Source organism: Miniopterus schreibersii (genome assembly GCF_964146895.1).
Source record: "Miniopterus schreibersii genome assembly, chromosome: 2".
NCBI classification, from domain to species: Eukaryota; Metazoa; Chordata; class Mammalia; order Chiroptera; family Miniopteridae; genus Miniopterus; species Miniopterus schreibersii.
In genome coordinates, this window is record NC_138102.1 from 132,615,269 (window position 1) to 132,631,414 (window position 16,146).

Genomic DNA, 16,146 nt, shown 5'->3' on the forward strand with positions numbered 1-16,146 from the left:
AGAAACACCATCTGGAGGCAGGTCCCCCAGCTTAAAGGTTGAGTTGTGGATAACAAAGAGGCCCTGTAACTTGGTTCCAGTACCTCTTAGCAATGATCTATGAGCACTCACAACTGCCCAGGGACTCAACAAAAGACAAGCCCATTCGTACTCCAAGAGGCAGGTCCATCAACTGTAGTCCAATTTTGGATCTTGAAGCAGCCCTGTATCCTGGCTCTAGTCCTCAGCAGTGGTTCAGAAGCGGTCTTGCCCACCAGGGACCTAGAGGAAGACAGACCCCTAGAGGCAGGCCTGCAGATCTTGGTCCTGGCTGTGGACCCAGAAATGGACCCATGACATAGTCTTATCTTCCAGGTCACGTCTAGTGGCCTGGCAGGTGCCACAACTATTTGAGAACCTGGTAACAGACCTGTTGTCTGTGGACCAACTGTGGATCCTGATGTGGATTCTTGTCCCAGCACCAGACTAACTAAAGTCTTAGAGGCTGTAGCATCTGCCCAGGGACCAGACAGGATATATACCCACCCAAGCCCTTGGTAATAGGCCCCCTTACTGTAGACCCTACTGTGGACCCAGCTGCCATGTAATTCCTTGTCGTCGTCAACAACACTGTTTTTCTTCTTTTCTCAATTCTTCCTTAGAAGCAAGAGTGTTCCGGTTACATTTGGAATTGTCAGGAAAAAGAAAAGATGTGACAGAAAACACCAGACACGATGGCTGGGATACATATTATCCCATGGGATGTTCTCAATGAAGAAAAACACTAGCTTCTGACACACGAGCCATGTTAATAAGTCACAAGGGGGAAGCTAATGAGGCAAATATGAAACAGATACTACAAGGCTTGTGATGGCTCCCCATTAGCCGCAGGAAGATGCAGTTGGGTTTAGTGAAAGGAGAGGCCAAAAAATATGAAACGGGATGACAAAGAAACAAAAATGGTACTGCACTGGAGGTGTGCCCAGGTGGCAAGGACTCTGCGATAGTGATCAAAACAGTGTGGGGAGAGGAAACTTCTGTCAGGTTCTGTGGACAGGCTCTTTTGTGTCCCATCCGTCCCAGGACATTACAATCACTGGAGAAAACAGAAAGTTGTTTTGGAGGTTTCACTTTCCAAACACACTGTATTAGATGTCTAGGGCTGCCATAAAGCACCACAGGCTGGGTGGCTAAACCAAGAGAAGTTGACTGCCTCACAGTTCTGGAGGCCAGAAGTCTGAGGTCAAGGTATCAGCAGGGCTGTTCCTTCTGAGGGCTGTGAGGGAGAGACCTGTTCCCAGACCACCTCCTTGGCTGGAAGATGGCCACCTTCTATTTCTCTTTGTAATGTCTTCTGTGTCCAAATTTCCCCTTTTTATAAGGACACAGTTTTATTGGACTAGGGGCCACCCTAATGACTTCACTTAAACTTGATGTCCTTTGTGAAGAGCCCACCTTCAAATAAGGTCGTATTATGAATTAGGGTGTCAACATATGAATTTTGGGGGAACACAAACCACATTATCTTACGGCAGCGATTTTCAACCTTTTTCATCTCATGGCACACACAAATTACCAAAATTCTGCAGCACACCAAAAAATACATTTTTTGCCTATCTAACAAAAAAAAATAGGGTATAATTTTGATTCATTCACACCAGATGGCTATTGTGTTGGCTGTTGTCATTTTTTAATTTGACAATCGAAGGGAAAAGAGGTCAGTGCCCCTGACTAAATAGTCAGGTATTGTATGTTTGAAAAATCCTTGCAGTGCATCGGTTGAAAATTGGTCTTCTAGCATCACGCCTTGCACTGTGCACCTGGTGCAGGCCTACTCACCCTTTACCACTCATCCGCCCACCTGTGAGGGTAACCCCCAGAGCTCCTTCTCTTCCCTACTTATCTCCTTACTCCTTGCCATCACTGACCTTGGATGCATGTCAATTACAACTGTATCATTTCAGATGTATTAGAAATTAGCAGAAAGAGACCATATACACATGCACACACAGAGAGACTGGGTAAATGCCATCGTTAATTAGCCAAGGGTGTAGAAACTTTCTGCCAGCACAGGCCACAGAAGGCCGGAGCAGAGTCCGAGCATCTTGCCATGATACTTCCCTCGCTCCTGGTACCCTAACAGGGGGACAGATGCTAGTGACCCTGTCTATGCTACCCGATTTGGAAAAACAGTCCAATTTTTGCTCCCCCCAAGCTTTTGGGGAGGGGTCTAATACCATTCCAGACGAATTTACACTAATAATCTATGTATTTGCATTTAAGGGGATGTTTACAAACACCAAGCTCTCCTGATTTTCAAACAAAATTCATTCTCAACAACGACACAACTCAATCTGAAGAAGAAGTCATCATCGTTGCCCATGGCTCTCTGAACAACATCCTGCCTTCAGCTGTGTCTCAGAAAGCTTGTTTTCCTACAGCCCACCCTGACTCGGATTTAATGACCCATCTGGGTGGACATGATACAAAGCATGGTCTGGGAAGAATGATGCCAACAATTATAAGAAATGGTTCTCATAAGCACCTACCATACTGCTTAGAGGACTATGTTTTCCATCTATAAAGGGAGTGACTTGAGGTCAGAAACAGCCTATAAATCTTTATATCTCTACTCACTAGCACAGTGCCTGGAACACAGCAGATTATCCAAAAAGTTCATTGAGTGAGTGGTGGCAGTTGAAATCCTCCTTTCAAATCCACAGATGCCAAAGAAATGTTCAGTGCACACCAACAAGGTGCGGTTTCTTTGCTGACAGTCATCCCGAGCACTGCCATTTTCTTCGGGGTACCCAGCCTCATGATTCACATTTAGAGTCTTTCTAGAAACTCTCCTCATTCCCCTTGGTAGTCTTCTGGATCGAGGACCTCCCTTCAGTGAGTTAAGCTTAGTTCAAACTATACATACCTATACATACTTATATACATTGCTCCTAAAAATACGTGTTTTCTGTGAGAGACAGCTGATCCTGTTCTCAGTTTTGGCCGAGATGATGCTGTCATTTAAGGATAAGTGGCAGCTAGCTTTTACTTAGGTTTTTACTGTTAATCTCATCAGTAGAAGAATGCAGGCAAGTAAGAAATACTTAAATATATAAAAATGAAGTAAAAGCCACAGAAACCATCAGAAACAGCAATTATGAGTCAGTGGTTATCAAGCTCCAAATCTTATATATAAAGTCTTCAGAAAATTTGACAGCTGTCCATAAGGGTTTAATCACTGATTTACATGACGTGAGATTCTGCTGCAGCCACTGGGAGTATGAGAAAATTTGGAGGGAAATGTGGTTTTGCTACAGTGTAACTAAAATATATCTTACTTCTGTCCATTACCCATGCCATAAAAATCATCTCAAATGTTTGCCTAAAATCTTGTTCATTCTTGTTGAAAATATCCCGTGTAAGGAATATATCTTTGGAAGAATCTGTGAAATATATACCCTAGTAAACTGTTGGTGGAAGTTTTTAAGTGATGCTAGGAAAATTTACACGGGACTCTCAATTCATTAAACCTTGTTGCAGATTAATTGAAGAATCATAGGCTTTTTTTTTTTTCATTCCTTTCAGGATCTCAGACGTAAGAGAGACTCATTTTATAGTGACATGCTTACAAAACTCTACTTTCTGGACCAAAATATGGGACAGATGGTCTGAAAATGGGACAAGCTACTTAAATCTAAGACTGTGCTAAAAATACGAAGGGCATAATTTCTCTGGTTATACAATTCATCTTCCTTTTCTTAGGCTGCCTATAGAACTTTAAGGGAAATGCAATCTATGGGAATTACTCCAGAGGTTGACTTTGAAAGAAAGAAACAACAGGAATGAGCCCTAAACTGAAATCCCCATGACAAAGGTTAAGACTAAACTTTGAGAAAGTGGACAAGACTGTGTAACATTAGACTGGAAAGACTTTGGAAAATGTTTATGGGAAGAAAGGTATAAATGATCATTTAGATTTAGGTTGCTTTTAAAGCCTTATCTGTAAAGTAATGTTTATTAATGTTTCATATAAAAAGTTATATTTTGAAGTAAGAAAAAGAAAACAAAGAGTTGGGAATAAAGTTGTGTGGGCAGCAGGCCCTGCTGTATTTCTCTGTGCACAACACACGGGGGACACTAATACTGGTTGACTGGTGACTGGAAATGGGAATCACAAGAGTGAGGTACCAGTGATATAAGTTTGCAGCACAGTGATACATAAAACTCATTTTAAAAGGTTCAACAGGCAAATGTAAAGCCGTGAAGTGACAATAAATGTCACAATCTATTATGAATCTGCAACAATCACAAATTTAACCAAGTCCTCCTCAAACCGTTTCTTTCAACTTTTACTACTTACGAGTATACTGAGGTCATTTCACAAATGCTTACTGCTCTCTTTTCTTTAAGGCAGGTGCTGCAAACTCAAATATCTTCAAAGGCCAAGCAAGTAATGAAAATGAGGCAAGTGGGCTGAGTGGGAAGCATGGCAAACAGGAAGTACATGCTCTGGGTCTAGGGAAGCATTTACTGCTCAGCTCAAACAGGTTATCATCCTGCAGAAATGTAGGTCTAGGGTAACAAGACTTCCTAATTTTTTAGAAGCTAAAAATCCTTGATTTTATTTAAAGTTTCCACTTTTTAAATGACAGCAACTAATTTTTAAAAATCAAGCACTATAGAGCAAACGAAATTAATATGGCTAGAGAGCTCTTAGCAAAGAAACCCTTCCAAGCTTCCTACAGTTTCAAATGGTGCCAAATATTTGTAGTTGTTTAAGATTTGATGAAAAGGTTCACGTATTCACTTAGCTGCATTGTCCATTCTTTTGTAAACTTGGATGCAATTCTCTCTCAACTTTGATCTTTTTACGGGCAGTCCTAATTATTTTTGGTTAATTGAACTCTTTCTAGTAAAATTTGAACTTTATAAGTGTGTATATTTTTGTGCAGAAGCAGAGAATTATATAGAATTATACATGTGTCTTTATTAGCATATTTTGGTTTGATACCAATGTGTCAATTTTTTTGTCCTTTCAGTGGAAGATGAGAGGCAAGTTCTTTAGGGTAGAGACAAGTGCTACACAGGCCTCCGCATCAGCAATGACTGCTATGTTGTTCCCATTATATGAATGACTTCTTATAGTCTGGCTCTCACACTAGACCAGATGCTGTGACTCATTCATCTCTGTACTCTCCACATCTGGCAAAATATGTGGAATGTAGAAGTTGCTCAACAAATATTTATTGTGCTGAATTGAACTGACCCACAGTATCAAATCTCCTCAGGTGGGCTCTCAAGGCCTCTCACCACATGACTTCAGCTTCACCTTTGGCTCTCCCCAAGGAGAACCCGGGCGATAACCAAACGGCTCTGGGAAAGCAAGGTTCTCCCAGGGTACCTTGAAATATGTTGAAACATCTGTTCCTCCTTCTGTACCCAAAAAAATCTACTGATTATCAAAAATCCAATTTAATTCTTACTTTCATTGGGAATTCCATTCCACTACAGTGAATTTATTCCATATCCAAGAAATCATAAACCACGAGTGATGCTTACAAGAAATATCAGGACAATCCAATTCATTTGTTTCCATCGTAAATGTATAAAAACTGACCCTCAGAAAGTGCTGCCTGCCCTTATCAGTTTATAAAGACACTGGGCTTCTCCAAATTATGCCCAAAGGGACATATGTTAAACGTTATGAACTCAAAGGCCTGAGGAGGCCAGACAGGTAACATAAATGGATTAGACCAGTGTAAGAAAATCAGGAGCTGAAAGACTACGGCAAAAGGAAATTCAAATAACCCAGCTCTTCCCTTCATGAGGCAATGCAGGGCCAGAGTCACCAGCCTTCCCTCTTGTTAATAGGCCAAAACTGCAGGAGCCAAATGAAACAGGTCTGTGGGCTGCCAGTTTTGACCTTCTGTATAACACACTATTTTCTTAGGGTTCAGAGAATGTTTCCAAGTAAAACAGCAGGAGGGCACACATGAAAAAAAAGTGGAAGTCTCATACATACTGCAAATTCAACAGGATTCAATAAACTGAATTAGAGGAGTATTTTGTGATGCCTCACCCAAACCCTAATGCCTGAGCTCAAAAACACCTCAAGGAGAGCAACAGCTTTCCTTTGGAGAGGCTCATTTGTGGGACTTTACACAGAGACTGAAGTCTTAATCACATCAGTTGCATCTTAAATACACATGTTTGAATAAGCGGTGGCTTGGTTTCTCTAGAAAGAGTGGAAGCCAGAAAGCTGCAATGGGTTTTGAGCAAACTATACCGGTCTTCAAACACATCACTCTTTTTCAATAGAAACACACACACAGTCACGTAGCTCAGAACATCTTAGTGGGATTGAAGTGAGAGAGTGCTAAAATGAATTTTGATAATTCATTTTATCAAGGTGAATTACTGTGCGTGTGTGTTTCTTCCTCTTCCATATTCCTTACTTTTGGGGGTGTCTGTCTTCTAGAAATAGATATTTCTGATGGGGCTGTCAATCAAAGGGCTTTATGCGTGGGCACAGTATCTAGGCTGACCAATGAGAGAAAACACTTCCTGGGGGTAAGTAGGCAGGACAACTCAGGCCAATGAGGGGTCAATCCCGTTTCAGAGATAAAAATGCTGGAATGGGTGAGATGGCAAGCTGTAGGGACCATGCAGTCCTGGCTCTCCCAGTACGGGGTGAAGGGGGATGGTGGGTGGGGGGGAGGAAGCGCCTACTAACACACATGAAGATATCACTTCAAAGTGATGAAAAGAGAGATTCCTGATATAACCTGAACATAGATTTAATTTTGACTGCAGCTGCAGTAAGCTTGATCGATAAGGAAAGTTTCAATGAGTAAGTGTGATTTGGGTCCCTATAAATTACAGCTGAGAGCCATGACTAATACAAGAAACATCTGTGGTTCATATTTTTATTTAAAGAGAATGTGGATCCAATTAAACTAATTTCAGAAAGAGGCAGCTGAATTGTACAACTGCTTTCTGGCTCAACATATATTTATAATTCACATTTTATGGTCTATCCATTTAAAGCCACTAATGTCAGCAAATAAACAGTTTTCTGTTCTCATTCAAGTATTATCTTAAAGTATGATTTTTGTATTAATTACTGCAGTAATGCCATGTTCAGTCCCCAAAATCTATAGAATACAAAAAGGCATAAAAAAGTATACTAATTTCAAAAGTTATGATTAAATGATCAAAAGTTTCATGCCACACATTACTGTATATTCTTGGACACATATGTTGAATTTCATAACCTACCAGAAGGAGTTTTAGTGTGAATTACAGATTCCATGTGTGTGTGCAGGGATTCCATGTGTGGATCCCCGGGAAAGTATTCATCTGTGGTAGAATGCAGACTCTGCACTTACCCTCTACAAAGAGTGTTTTAGGAACCCTGATTTAGCTGAACATGCACGATGAAGATATTGCATTCAGAATGCCAAATATGCCTAGGTCATGTGAAAATGTCTTCCAGCTGACGTTAGGATTCAGATTACTCGTGGGGTGGAAAGCATGCTCACCTCTTCGTTCTCGATTTTGAGAGTGGCCAGTCGGGACTGCAGCTGCTGGTACCTGAGCATGAGCTCGGCCTGGACCGGCTGCTGAGCGCTGACCTGACACACCTGGTGGGGAATCGGAAGCCACAGTTACAAGGGGCACCATCAGGCCAGCCTCCCGCCGCACGGCTCTCCCATTTCAATGCCGCATGAATCACGCCGACCCCAAGATTCCAATTACATATTTACTTTTACAGCCTCCTCAAAACCCCAGTTTCAACTATGAACCAGTTACGTAAGTGCAAAGAGCAGAATGCAGCTGCTAGGCCTGGATGTGGCTGGACAGGGAGCAGCTGCAGGGAGCACCGCTGGAAGGATGGGGGGCGGCGGCACCCTGACGCTGACCGTCACTCGGGGAGCTCTCAGTGACCGTCGGGCAGGGCGCGGAGGGCGAAGGAAGATCCAAAGGGACCACACGGGCAAAACCAGGGCAGGCGGCGGAGCCTGCTGGGCAGAGTCGGCTGGCTGACTAGGCTAAGTTACTAAACCTCAGTTTTCGTATCTGTAAAATGGGGACAGTGAGAGTTCCTATGCCACAGGGTTGTTGTACAGATGATAGGAGATCATGTATGTAAATCACTCAGAACAGTGCCTGGAACAGGAAAACCTCAAAAATGTGAAGGGCTGTTATCAGCATCTTTCAATCACGGCTTGTCTCGGGAATACCAGCCAAATCACGGGCCGCTTATCTTAGGCCTTGTCAGAAAGATATTTTGGCCATGATCTCAATTATGAATAAGGTAAAAATTAGAACCTTTTAATTATATTAAAATTGTGCCAGGTATAATTTTTTCCCCTCTTTCTTGTTTTAGAAATACTCTCAGCAGATGAGGATTTTCTTTTACGGAGTCTCCAAACCATCATAGAGATTACTGCTCTCTGGCAGCACTGGCCATTAAAAAAAAAAAAAAAAAAAAAAGGCAACAGATTCACTTTTTAAAAATAATTGTTTAAAAAAAGGTAAAAACTATTAACCCAACTGAAATCACTTGTCCATGATATTTTATCATTCTACAGGGTGGGGTAAACGTGGGTTTACAGTTGTTCATATGGAAAATAATACAATAATAAGTAATAATACAATAATAAACTGTTTCATGCACTCACAACTGTAAACCTACGTTTGTCCACCCTGTATGTTTAACACGTCCATAACCAAAAATTAAAACAGCAACCACTTGAAGAAACAAAACTCTGGGTAGCATAAGCCGCTCACCTGTCAAATTCATATGTTATTGGTATAAAAAAATGCTTACCATTTCTAATTAAGTAATTCACTCTATCAAATCAGGCAAAAATAAAATCAGATTAGAAATACAGCAGGTACCCACACATGTATATAAGTCTTAATATTAGGTGTTTCAGAAAAGTTTATGGCATTAAAGAAATCTGCCATGGGTTCTATAATTACATCTATTTTAAAAAACATACTGTCACCACAATAAGCTAAAATTGAATTTTTAATCTATGAGTATTGTTTCGCACAGCTGGGACATCAAGTGCTATACAGCATGCTCCATTAATTGGCTCTCCTTGTTTTCCCCTGTCAGCAGACAGTGAAATACACCACTGTAACTCATAAACGGTTTAAATGGATTTTCTTCCCTTGGGAAAAAAGGTTTTGCATTTTCCACCCCTTCTCTAATTTTCCTGCCATTTACAATTATTTTTCTTTAAATCAAGATTACAAGAAGTCTTCAGATAGATTCCACTGGGCCAGCAAAATGTTTTGTTTTGAATTTAAATTTGAATGTCTTGAGGTGTAGGGAGACCTCTCAGACTATCCTGGGACAGGTTAGTGCTTATACCCAACTAAGTTTGCACCTAAATTTGTTTGGCCACTGTAGGCATTTGAGTATTTAATCCTTGCTTTAAAAGGTGGTCTTAATGGCTGACCTTAGTATAATACTATGTTAAGATCCCATGCAAAGGCAGGAGAAAGCAAACAACTGGGAATTCTTACAACTGTTGGGTTACAGCAGGTGAAGAGATCATTCAAGTAAGTGAAGAGATAATTCGTTAGTTTTAAAATAATTACTGACCTCATCACCCATGTGAGACTGAAACTCAAACTTCATTGGTGGACAGAAGGCAGCAGGGTACATCTCCATGAATCTCTGCTTATCACTCCTGGGCTCCAAGTTGTCAACTGCATTCTCAATAATGTCCAAGCCCTCGTGTCTGGAGGTTTCAAGGTTGTACTCCGCAGACAGGTATGTTCTTAGGGCTCTGTTCAGACTTGCGTGGTAGCCAAGATCACAGCACTTCAAAATTAAAAGAACACCATGTGAACGGACTGAGAAGTACAGACTGGTGGTTACAAAATAGTCCCAGGGATGTAAAGTACAGCTTAGGGAACACAGTCTATAATGTTGTAATAACTATGTATGGTGCCAGGTGGGTACTGGAAATATCAGGGGGATCACTTTGTAAAGTACATGATTGTCTAACCACTACGCTGTACTCCTGAAATTAATACAAAATAATACTGAATGTAAACGGTAATTGAAAAATTTTTAAAAATTAAAACAAATTAAAAGAACACCATATACAAACATTAATTTAAAAATGATCAAAAACCTAAATGTAACAGCTACAACTATAAAATTCTCAGAAAAAAACACACGGGAATAAACCTTCATGACTTTGCATTAGGCATTGGTTTCTTGGGTATGGCATCAAAAGCACAAGCAACAGAAAGAAAAAAGAAATACACTGGATTTCATCACATTTGAAGGCTTTTGTACTTCACAGGGCATGATCAAATAAAAAGATAACCCACAGAATGGGCAAATAAATTTTTTGCAAATCACATATCTGATAAAGGATTTGTACTTAGAATATATAAAGAACTCTTACAACTCAATAATAAAAAGACAAATAACCCAATTAAAAAATGGGCAATGGATTTGATTAGACATTTCTCAAAAAAAAAAAGAAAAAGAGCCCGGCCGGGCGTGGCTCAGTGGTTGAGCGTCAACCTAGGATCCAGGCGACCGGGGTTCAATTCCCGGCCAGGGAACATGCCCGGGTTGTGGGATGCAGCCGATCAATGACTCTCTCATCATTGATGTTTCTATCTCTCTATCCCTTTCCTTTCCTCTCTCTGAAATCAATAAAGATATATTAAAAAGCAACAACAACAAAAAAGACATGCAAACAGTCACAAGCATATGAAAAGCTGCTCAACATCATTAGTCATCAGGGAAATGCAAATCAAACAATGGGGAGCTACCACTTCATACTCATTAGGATGGCTATAATCAAAAAGACACCTAACAAGTATTGGGGAGGCTGTGAAGAAACTGGAACCCTTCTACACTGTGATGGGAATGTAAAATGTTGCAGCCACTTTGCAAAAGTCTGATAGTTCATTAAAAGCTTAAACACAGAATTAACATAGGTCTTGGCAATTCCGTTTCGAGGTATGTATACAAAAAATTATAAACATATTTTCCCACAAAAACTGTATGTGAATGTTTATAGCAGCATTATTAATCTCAGCTGAGGAGCAGAAACAACCTAAGTGTCCATCAACTAATACAAACAAAATGAAATACTGTTCAGCCATAGAAAGAAATGAAGTACTGATACATGTTACCACATGGGTCAATCATGAAATATTATGCTAAGAAGCCAGTCACAAAGACCACATATTATATGATTCCATTGATACCAATTGTCCAGAATAGTCAAATCTGGAGAGATAGAAGGTAGTTTAATAGTTGCCTGGGACTGAAGGATGAAGGTATTGGGAGGTAATGGCTAAGGGGTGTAAACTTGCTCTTCGGAGTAATGAAAATGTTCTAAAATTGACTGTGGTGATGGATACACAATTCTGTGAATATACTAAAAGCCAATTATAGATTTTTAATGAGTAAACTGCATGGCATGTGAGTTATATCTCAATAAAGATGTTAAAAAATAAAAGCAAAACCAAACATCGAAAGGAAATAAAAAAAATAGCATTCGAGTTTGTCCACACATACTGAGATTAATGCAATGATTTGTTGAAATCCTTCTAGGATGCAAACATGCTAGCTGTAATATTTTGGATTTGTATAATTTACTGAAGACTTGATAATAATCTACTGATCTTTCAGAAATGAGAACAGGTTTGAATCTGCCAAAGAGTCTGGGAATGCCTTGTTTTTTATCTCTAGAATAAAATTCTTAAATAAGAAATGGTTGCCAAAGTCCTTTTCTTGGAGTCCGTATTTTGCTTTGTGTTTCTAGGAATAAGAGGGCTTTAGGATTCTTGAACTTTCACTATCATTAATTTGTATTTAAATTTTTTCATGTTGTATTTCAAGAGAATATCATTAAAAACATATATAGTTCTGTACAAGATCAGTTATTAATTACTAATAGAATTTACATTTGTACACAAAGGCAATATAAATTGTTTAAAGAGGAAACACGTGCTTTTAAAGATACACAACCAGGTCATCCTTATATTGTTCTAAAGAAGTTCAATCAATTCAATTTGATTGAATTCAACTCACTAACTGGCCCCTCTATTAGGTGCCTGGGAATTCGATAGGCCCCAGGAATATGAAGACTGGAACACAGAATATCATCTGCATTCTCAAGGAAATCAAATATAAGCTGTTCATCAGTTTGCTACTAAGAGTAGCAGAGAGGCACAAAAGAAACAACCTTTGCATAAAGGACGCACCCACCAGTACCTGAACCATAGGACCTGCCTTTATAGAAGGTATAAATTTAATCACTCACCTGTCCTTAGAAATGCCAATGTATTTCATTCCACCCTCACCCTCCAACTTCAGAATTATTTATTTTTGTTTAAAATATTACAGATGTCCCTTTTTCTCCCCAATGATCCGTTCCACCCCGTCCCATCCCCCTCCCCAGTCCCTCTCCCCACCATTGTCCGTGTCCTTGGGTTGTGCATATATGAATATAAATTCTTTGGTTACTTTCTCCCCCTCCACCACCCTCCTCCATCCCTCTGACATTCGTCAGTCTGATCTATGAACTTCAGAATTATTAAACTTGGAATTTTTACATAAAGATATTTTAAAATCTTGTTACTCAAAGTTGGCCTGTGGACCAGCAGCATCACCTGGAGCTTGTTAGAAAATGCAGAATCTTGGGCCCCACCCCTGACCTACTGAATGATGTACATTAAAGTCTGAGGAGCACTGCACTAAAACTATCAAGTCAAACAGTCCTGCAACACTGTGCTTTTGGGGGGTGCTATTTCCTCAGCGGGAAAGAGAATTGACTTGATTAAAGATTACTTGATTTAAAAAAAGCAGAAAGTAGCTGCTACATCACAATGACAAATACAACCAAAATGCAATTGTGAAATGCAGCAATCAGTCTCATCATTAATACATTTCCAGTGGTATCAGCTGCGCTCAAATATAGAGAATAATTTTCAGTTAATTAAAAAATTCTAGTCTGAGATGAGCAAATTCCGCTTTTATTCCTCTTGCCCCTCAAAATCCATAAAGATTCTGTGTAGCAGTTTTACACACATCAGAGGGGCTGAAAAATTCTCTTTCAATAAAACCTCATCTTATGAAACATGAATTTGTAAGGAAATGGCCTCATTTCTTTGAGATGTACCAGTGCTTCTGAACACCCCACTATTTTGCAAGAAGACGGATTCAACTTGCTTATAACGAAGGGTAACACACAGCTGCTTTATTTTATGAGTACTGATGCCTCTCTTTTCTCTTAAGAGAAAACTGATATTGAGAGGAAAGAAACAACCGAAAGAAAAGCCCTTTCACCCCTTCCCTACAAAACCCAAGTCTCTTTTCAACTTAAAAGAGAGGAAGAACAAAGGAAAAAGAGAAAGAAAAAGAAAGAAAAACCCCAACCCAACTCCCCAACTGAGTTAGAGCTCTGAAAAAGACACACTAAGCTTTCATTATTCCCAGAATGAACTAACAGTTCATCCCTCAAATTTCTAAGCGAAGCTTTTTTGGGAGTAAACACCAAGATGACAAAAGCACGGGTGCAAGTTTCCACACCCAGGTCAGCTGGGAGATCTGGTAGACTTGGACCCCTGACTTCACTGTGTTTCCTAACAGGTTGGGGAGAAGCAAGCACGTGGCTTAGTAACTGATCCAGGGGCCTTGCCAGGTGTCTCCCGGACTTTGACTGCTGCACTTAGGTTTCTGTGATGAGCTTTGATGGACATTTTCCTTCTCTGACCCCTACAGTGCTTATCAGTCTGTAAGGTCACTTAATTGGCATAATTTTGTTATTTCCGATGTGCAGTGTTTTCGCCCATCTAGGTTTTTCAAGCATCCTGAACATTAAAAGAAACCAGAAACAGGAATAAAACTCTTATTCAGGGTCTCCTGAGACAGCAGGGCCTGTTACAGACTCATCTTTTTTCTCAACTGGAAGCTAAAACGACACTGGATATGTTAAGATTGAAGATACTTGGTTAAAAAGACCTCAAGTAATTCTATGGAGCTTATGAATTATTAATGGTGATATGAAAAGCCGGCGTCTGCACAGAGTTGAGTTATAGCCTAAGCACATTTAATGATGAAAATACACAAGAAACTAATAAAATAGTTCATGAAAACAAAAGTGTTGTTCCGACAGGTTAAAAAAACTACCTCTGACTGGATACATAAAATTATGGATTAAAACCGGAGAAAGAAAGACTGCTGGAAGCAGAAGGCTGTATTTTTAATTTAAATATCCTAAGAGCTGCCAAGGTAGATTCCACTAGATATTAGTCTAAATGACCAAAGTAGGCTAATTTCCTTAGGTGAAAGGGTTGTAATTAGTTTCCAAAATAAAGATGAAATCCAGGCATTGAAAACTGTGATAAATACTTTGTGTTGTTCCAAAGACTGAGAGGTCAGCTGAAGTATACTCCATGGGTGTGAAGTCAGGTAAAACTGGAACACAGCCGTTCAGGGAGATACTTTCTTTTTTTCTTTTCACATGACATAAGAAACCTTAGTGGGGTAAATGCTTGGTCCTAGATGGGAATTACCATAATGGAAAACAAGTCCTACATACACGTTCCCAGGATACTAGGAGCCAATGTCTTTCTCAGGGCAGCCCTGGCAGTACCTACAAGGCAGCCGCAAGCTCCCCTGTAACTCCAGGATCAAGTAGTCACATGAGAATGGACAGGGAAGGACTTCTGCAGAACTGTTCTTCCTTAACTGTATCACTTGCATGGCCTTTTTTGTCCGGGGTCCCCGTCTCTGGCTGTTAGTAAGCTTCACGCTGACCATTCCACAGCCATGGGGATTGGGTAAAGATGCAGTCTACCCCTGATTTTGAATCTTTCTGAAAATAGTGCAAACCGAGCACACAGAATTGCAAAAGCAGCTTTTACATGACTATGGGGAACTTTGAAAGGACCATCTTTCTAGCTACTCAGTACCTCACCCTAGAAACCACAAACACATTTTTGGGAGAGACAGACATCTCGGAGGACTGAACTGGATGTCTACACACCTGCTCTCAGGTCTGGGCTGCTGATGGTCCACAAAGAGCTGACAACTTAATTCTTAATGCTGTTAGAAAACTTGTGTTGAGTTTCTCTTGAACAACAGAAAGGTCAAAATGGTACATCTATCTAAGTGACAGGAATGGATACAAAGTAGGAAACAGGAGAAGAGCTGAGGCTGCCCATGCCCGAGCCAATGAGGGGGCTGAATAACCATTTGCTGCCTAATACAGCGCCCACCCACACGGGCAATCACCTCCTTCAGGGGAGCTGCTCCCATAGACTCATTTTCCCCCAGGCCAAATCTCTGCAACTACCCTGAATCAAATCACAAGAGCAGAGAGAACAAATAAAGCAAGCCCAAGTAAATACAGGTCAGATGGTAAATGCTAAGGAGAAGAGTCAGAGGAATAGAAAGTACTGGGGGAGGGGTGTTGCTCTTTTATATAGGGCAGCTGGCAGGTGCAACATGAATGAAAAGAAGGAATCGGTTTTGCAAAGTTCTGGAAAAAAGAGTGTTCTCGATAAAGGAAGAAAGGCTCCAGGCAAGAAAAGGCTTAGTGGGTCTGAGGAACAGAAAGGCCAATGTACCTGAAGCATGGTGTCTGGGGAAAGCTGGAGGACAGGACACTGACTGGCAGGTGAGTGCCAGTTCACATAGGGTCTTGGTAAATAGTCTGGATTTTATTCTAAGGGCAATGCCAGGCCTTTGGAAAGTTTTTAATAGGGATTGACAGGCCTGATTGATCTATTTTAACACTTTGGCTGCTTGGGAAGAAGAGAATGGATTATTGATTGGAAGGTCTTAGTGGAAGCTGCTTCTTAGGTGCAGGCAAGAGACACCAGGTTTTATCTAGGAGAAGCGGAGTGCAGGTGGTGAGACACAGCAAGGTCTGGGACATTTTGGAGGTAAAGAAGATAGGGTTTGCTGACGCATTTCTATGTAGGGAATGAGAGAATTGGATTTTTTGCTTGTTCAGTGGGTAGAAAGTGGTGCCCTTTCCTGAGGTGTAAAAAAATGGATAAGAAAATGTTGTGTGTATGGAGGAGGATGAAAATGACAGGGGCAAATGGACGTAAACAGTTGTTTTAGAGTCTGACATGTTCAAGGTGCCTATCAGACATCTGGTTCGA

At 40.5% G+C, this 16,146-nt stretch overlaps 1 protein-coding gene across 4 annotated transcripts in view; it reads right to left on the reverse strand.

Annotated features, from left to right (window-relative positions):
• Positions 1-16,146, reverse strand: part of SRGAP1 (SLIT-ROBO Rho GTPase activating protein 1) — a 235,625-nt gene that overhangs the window by 49,253 nt on the left and 170,226 nt on the right. For all 4 annotated transcript variants that reach the window (XM_081127248.1, XM_081127247.1, XM_081127246.1 and 1 more), the window contains exons 7-8: positions 9,599-9,820; positions 7,521-7,622 (exon numbers count right to left, since the gene is read on the reverse strand). In XM_081127248.1, the coding sequence (XP_080983374.1) occupies positions 7,521-7,622; positions 9,599-9,820 (324 nt within the window). The remainder of the gene's footprint in view (positions 1-7,520; positions 7,623-9,598; positions 9,821-16,146) is intronic.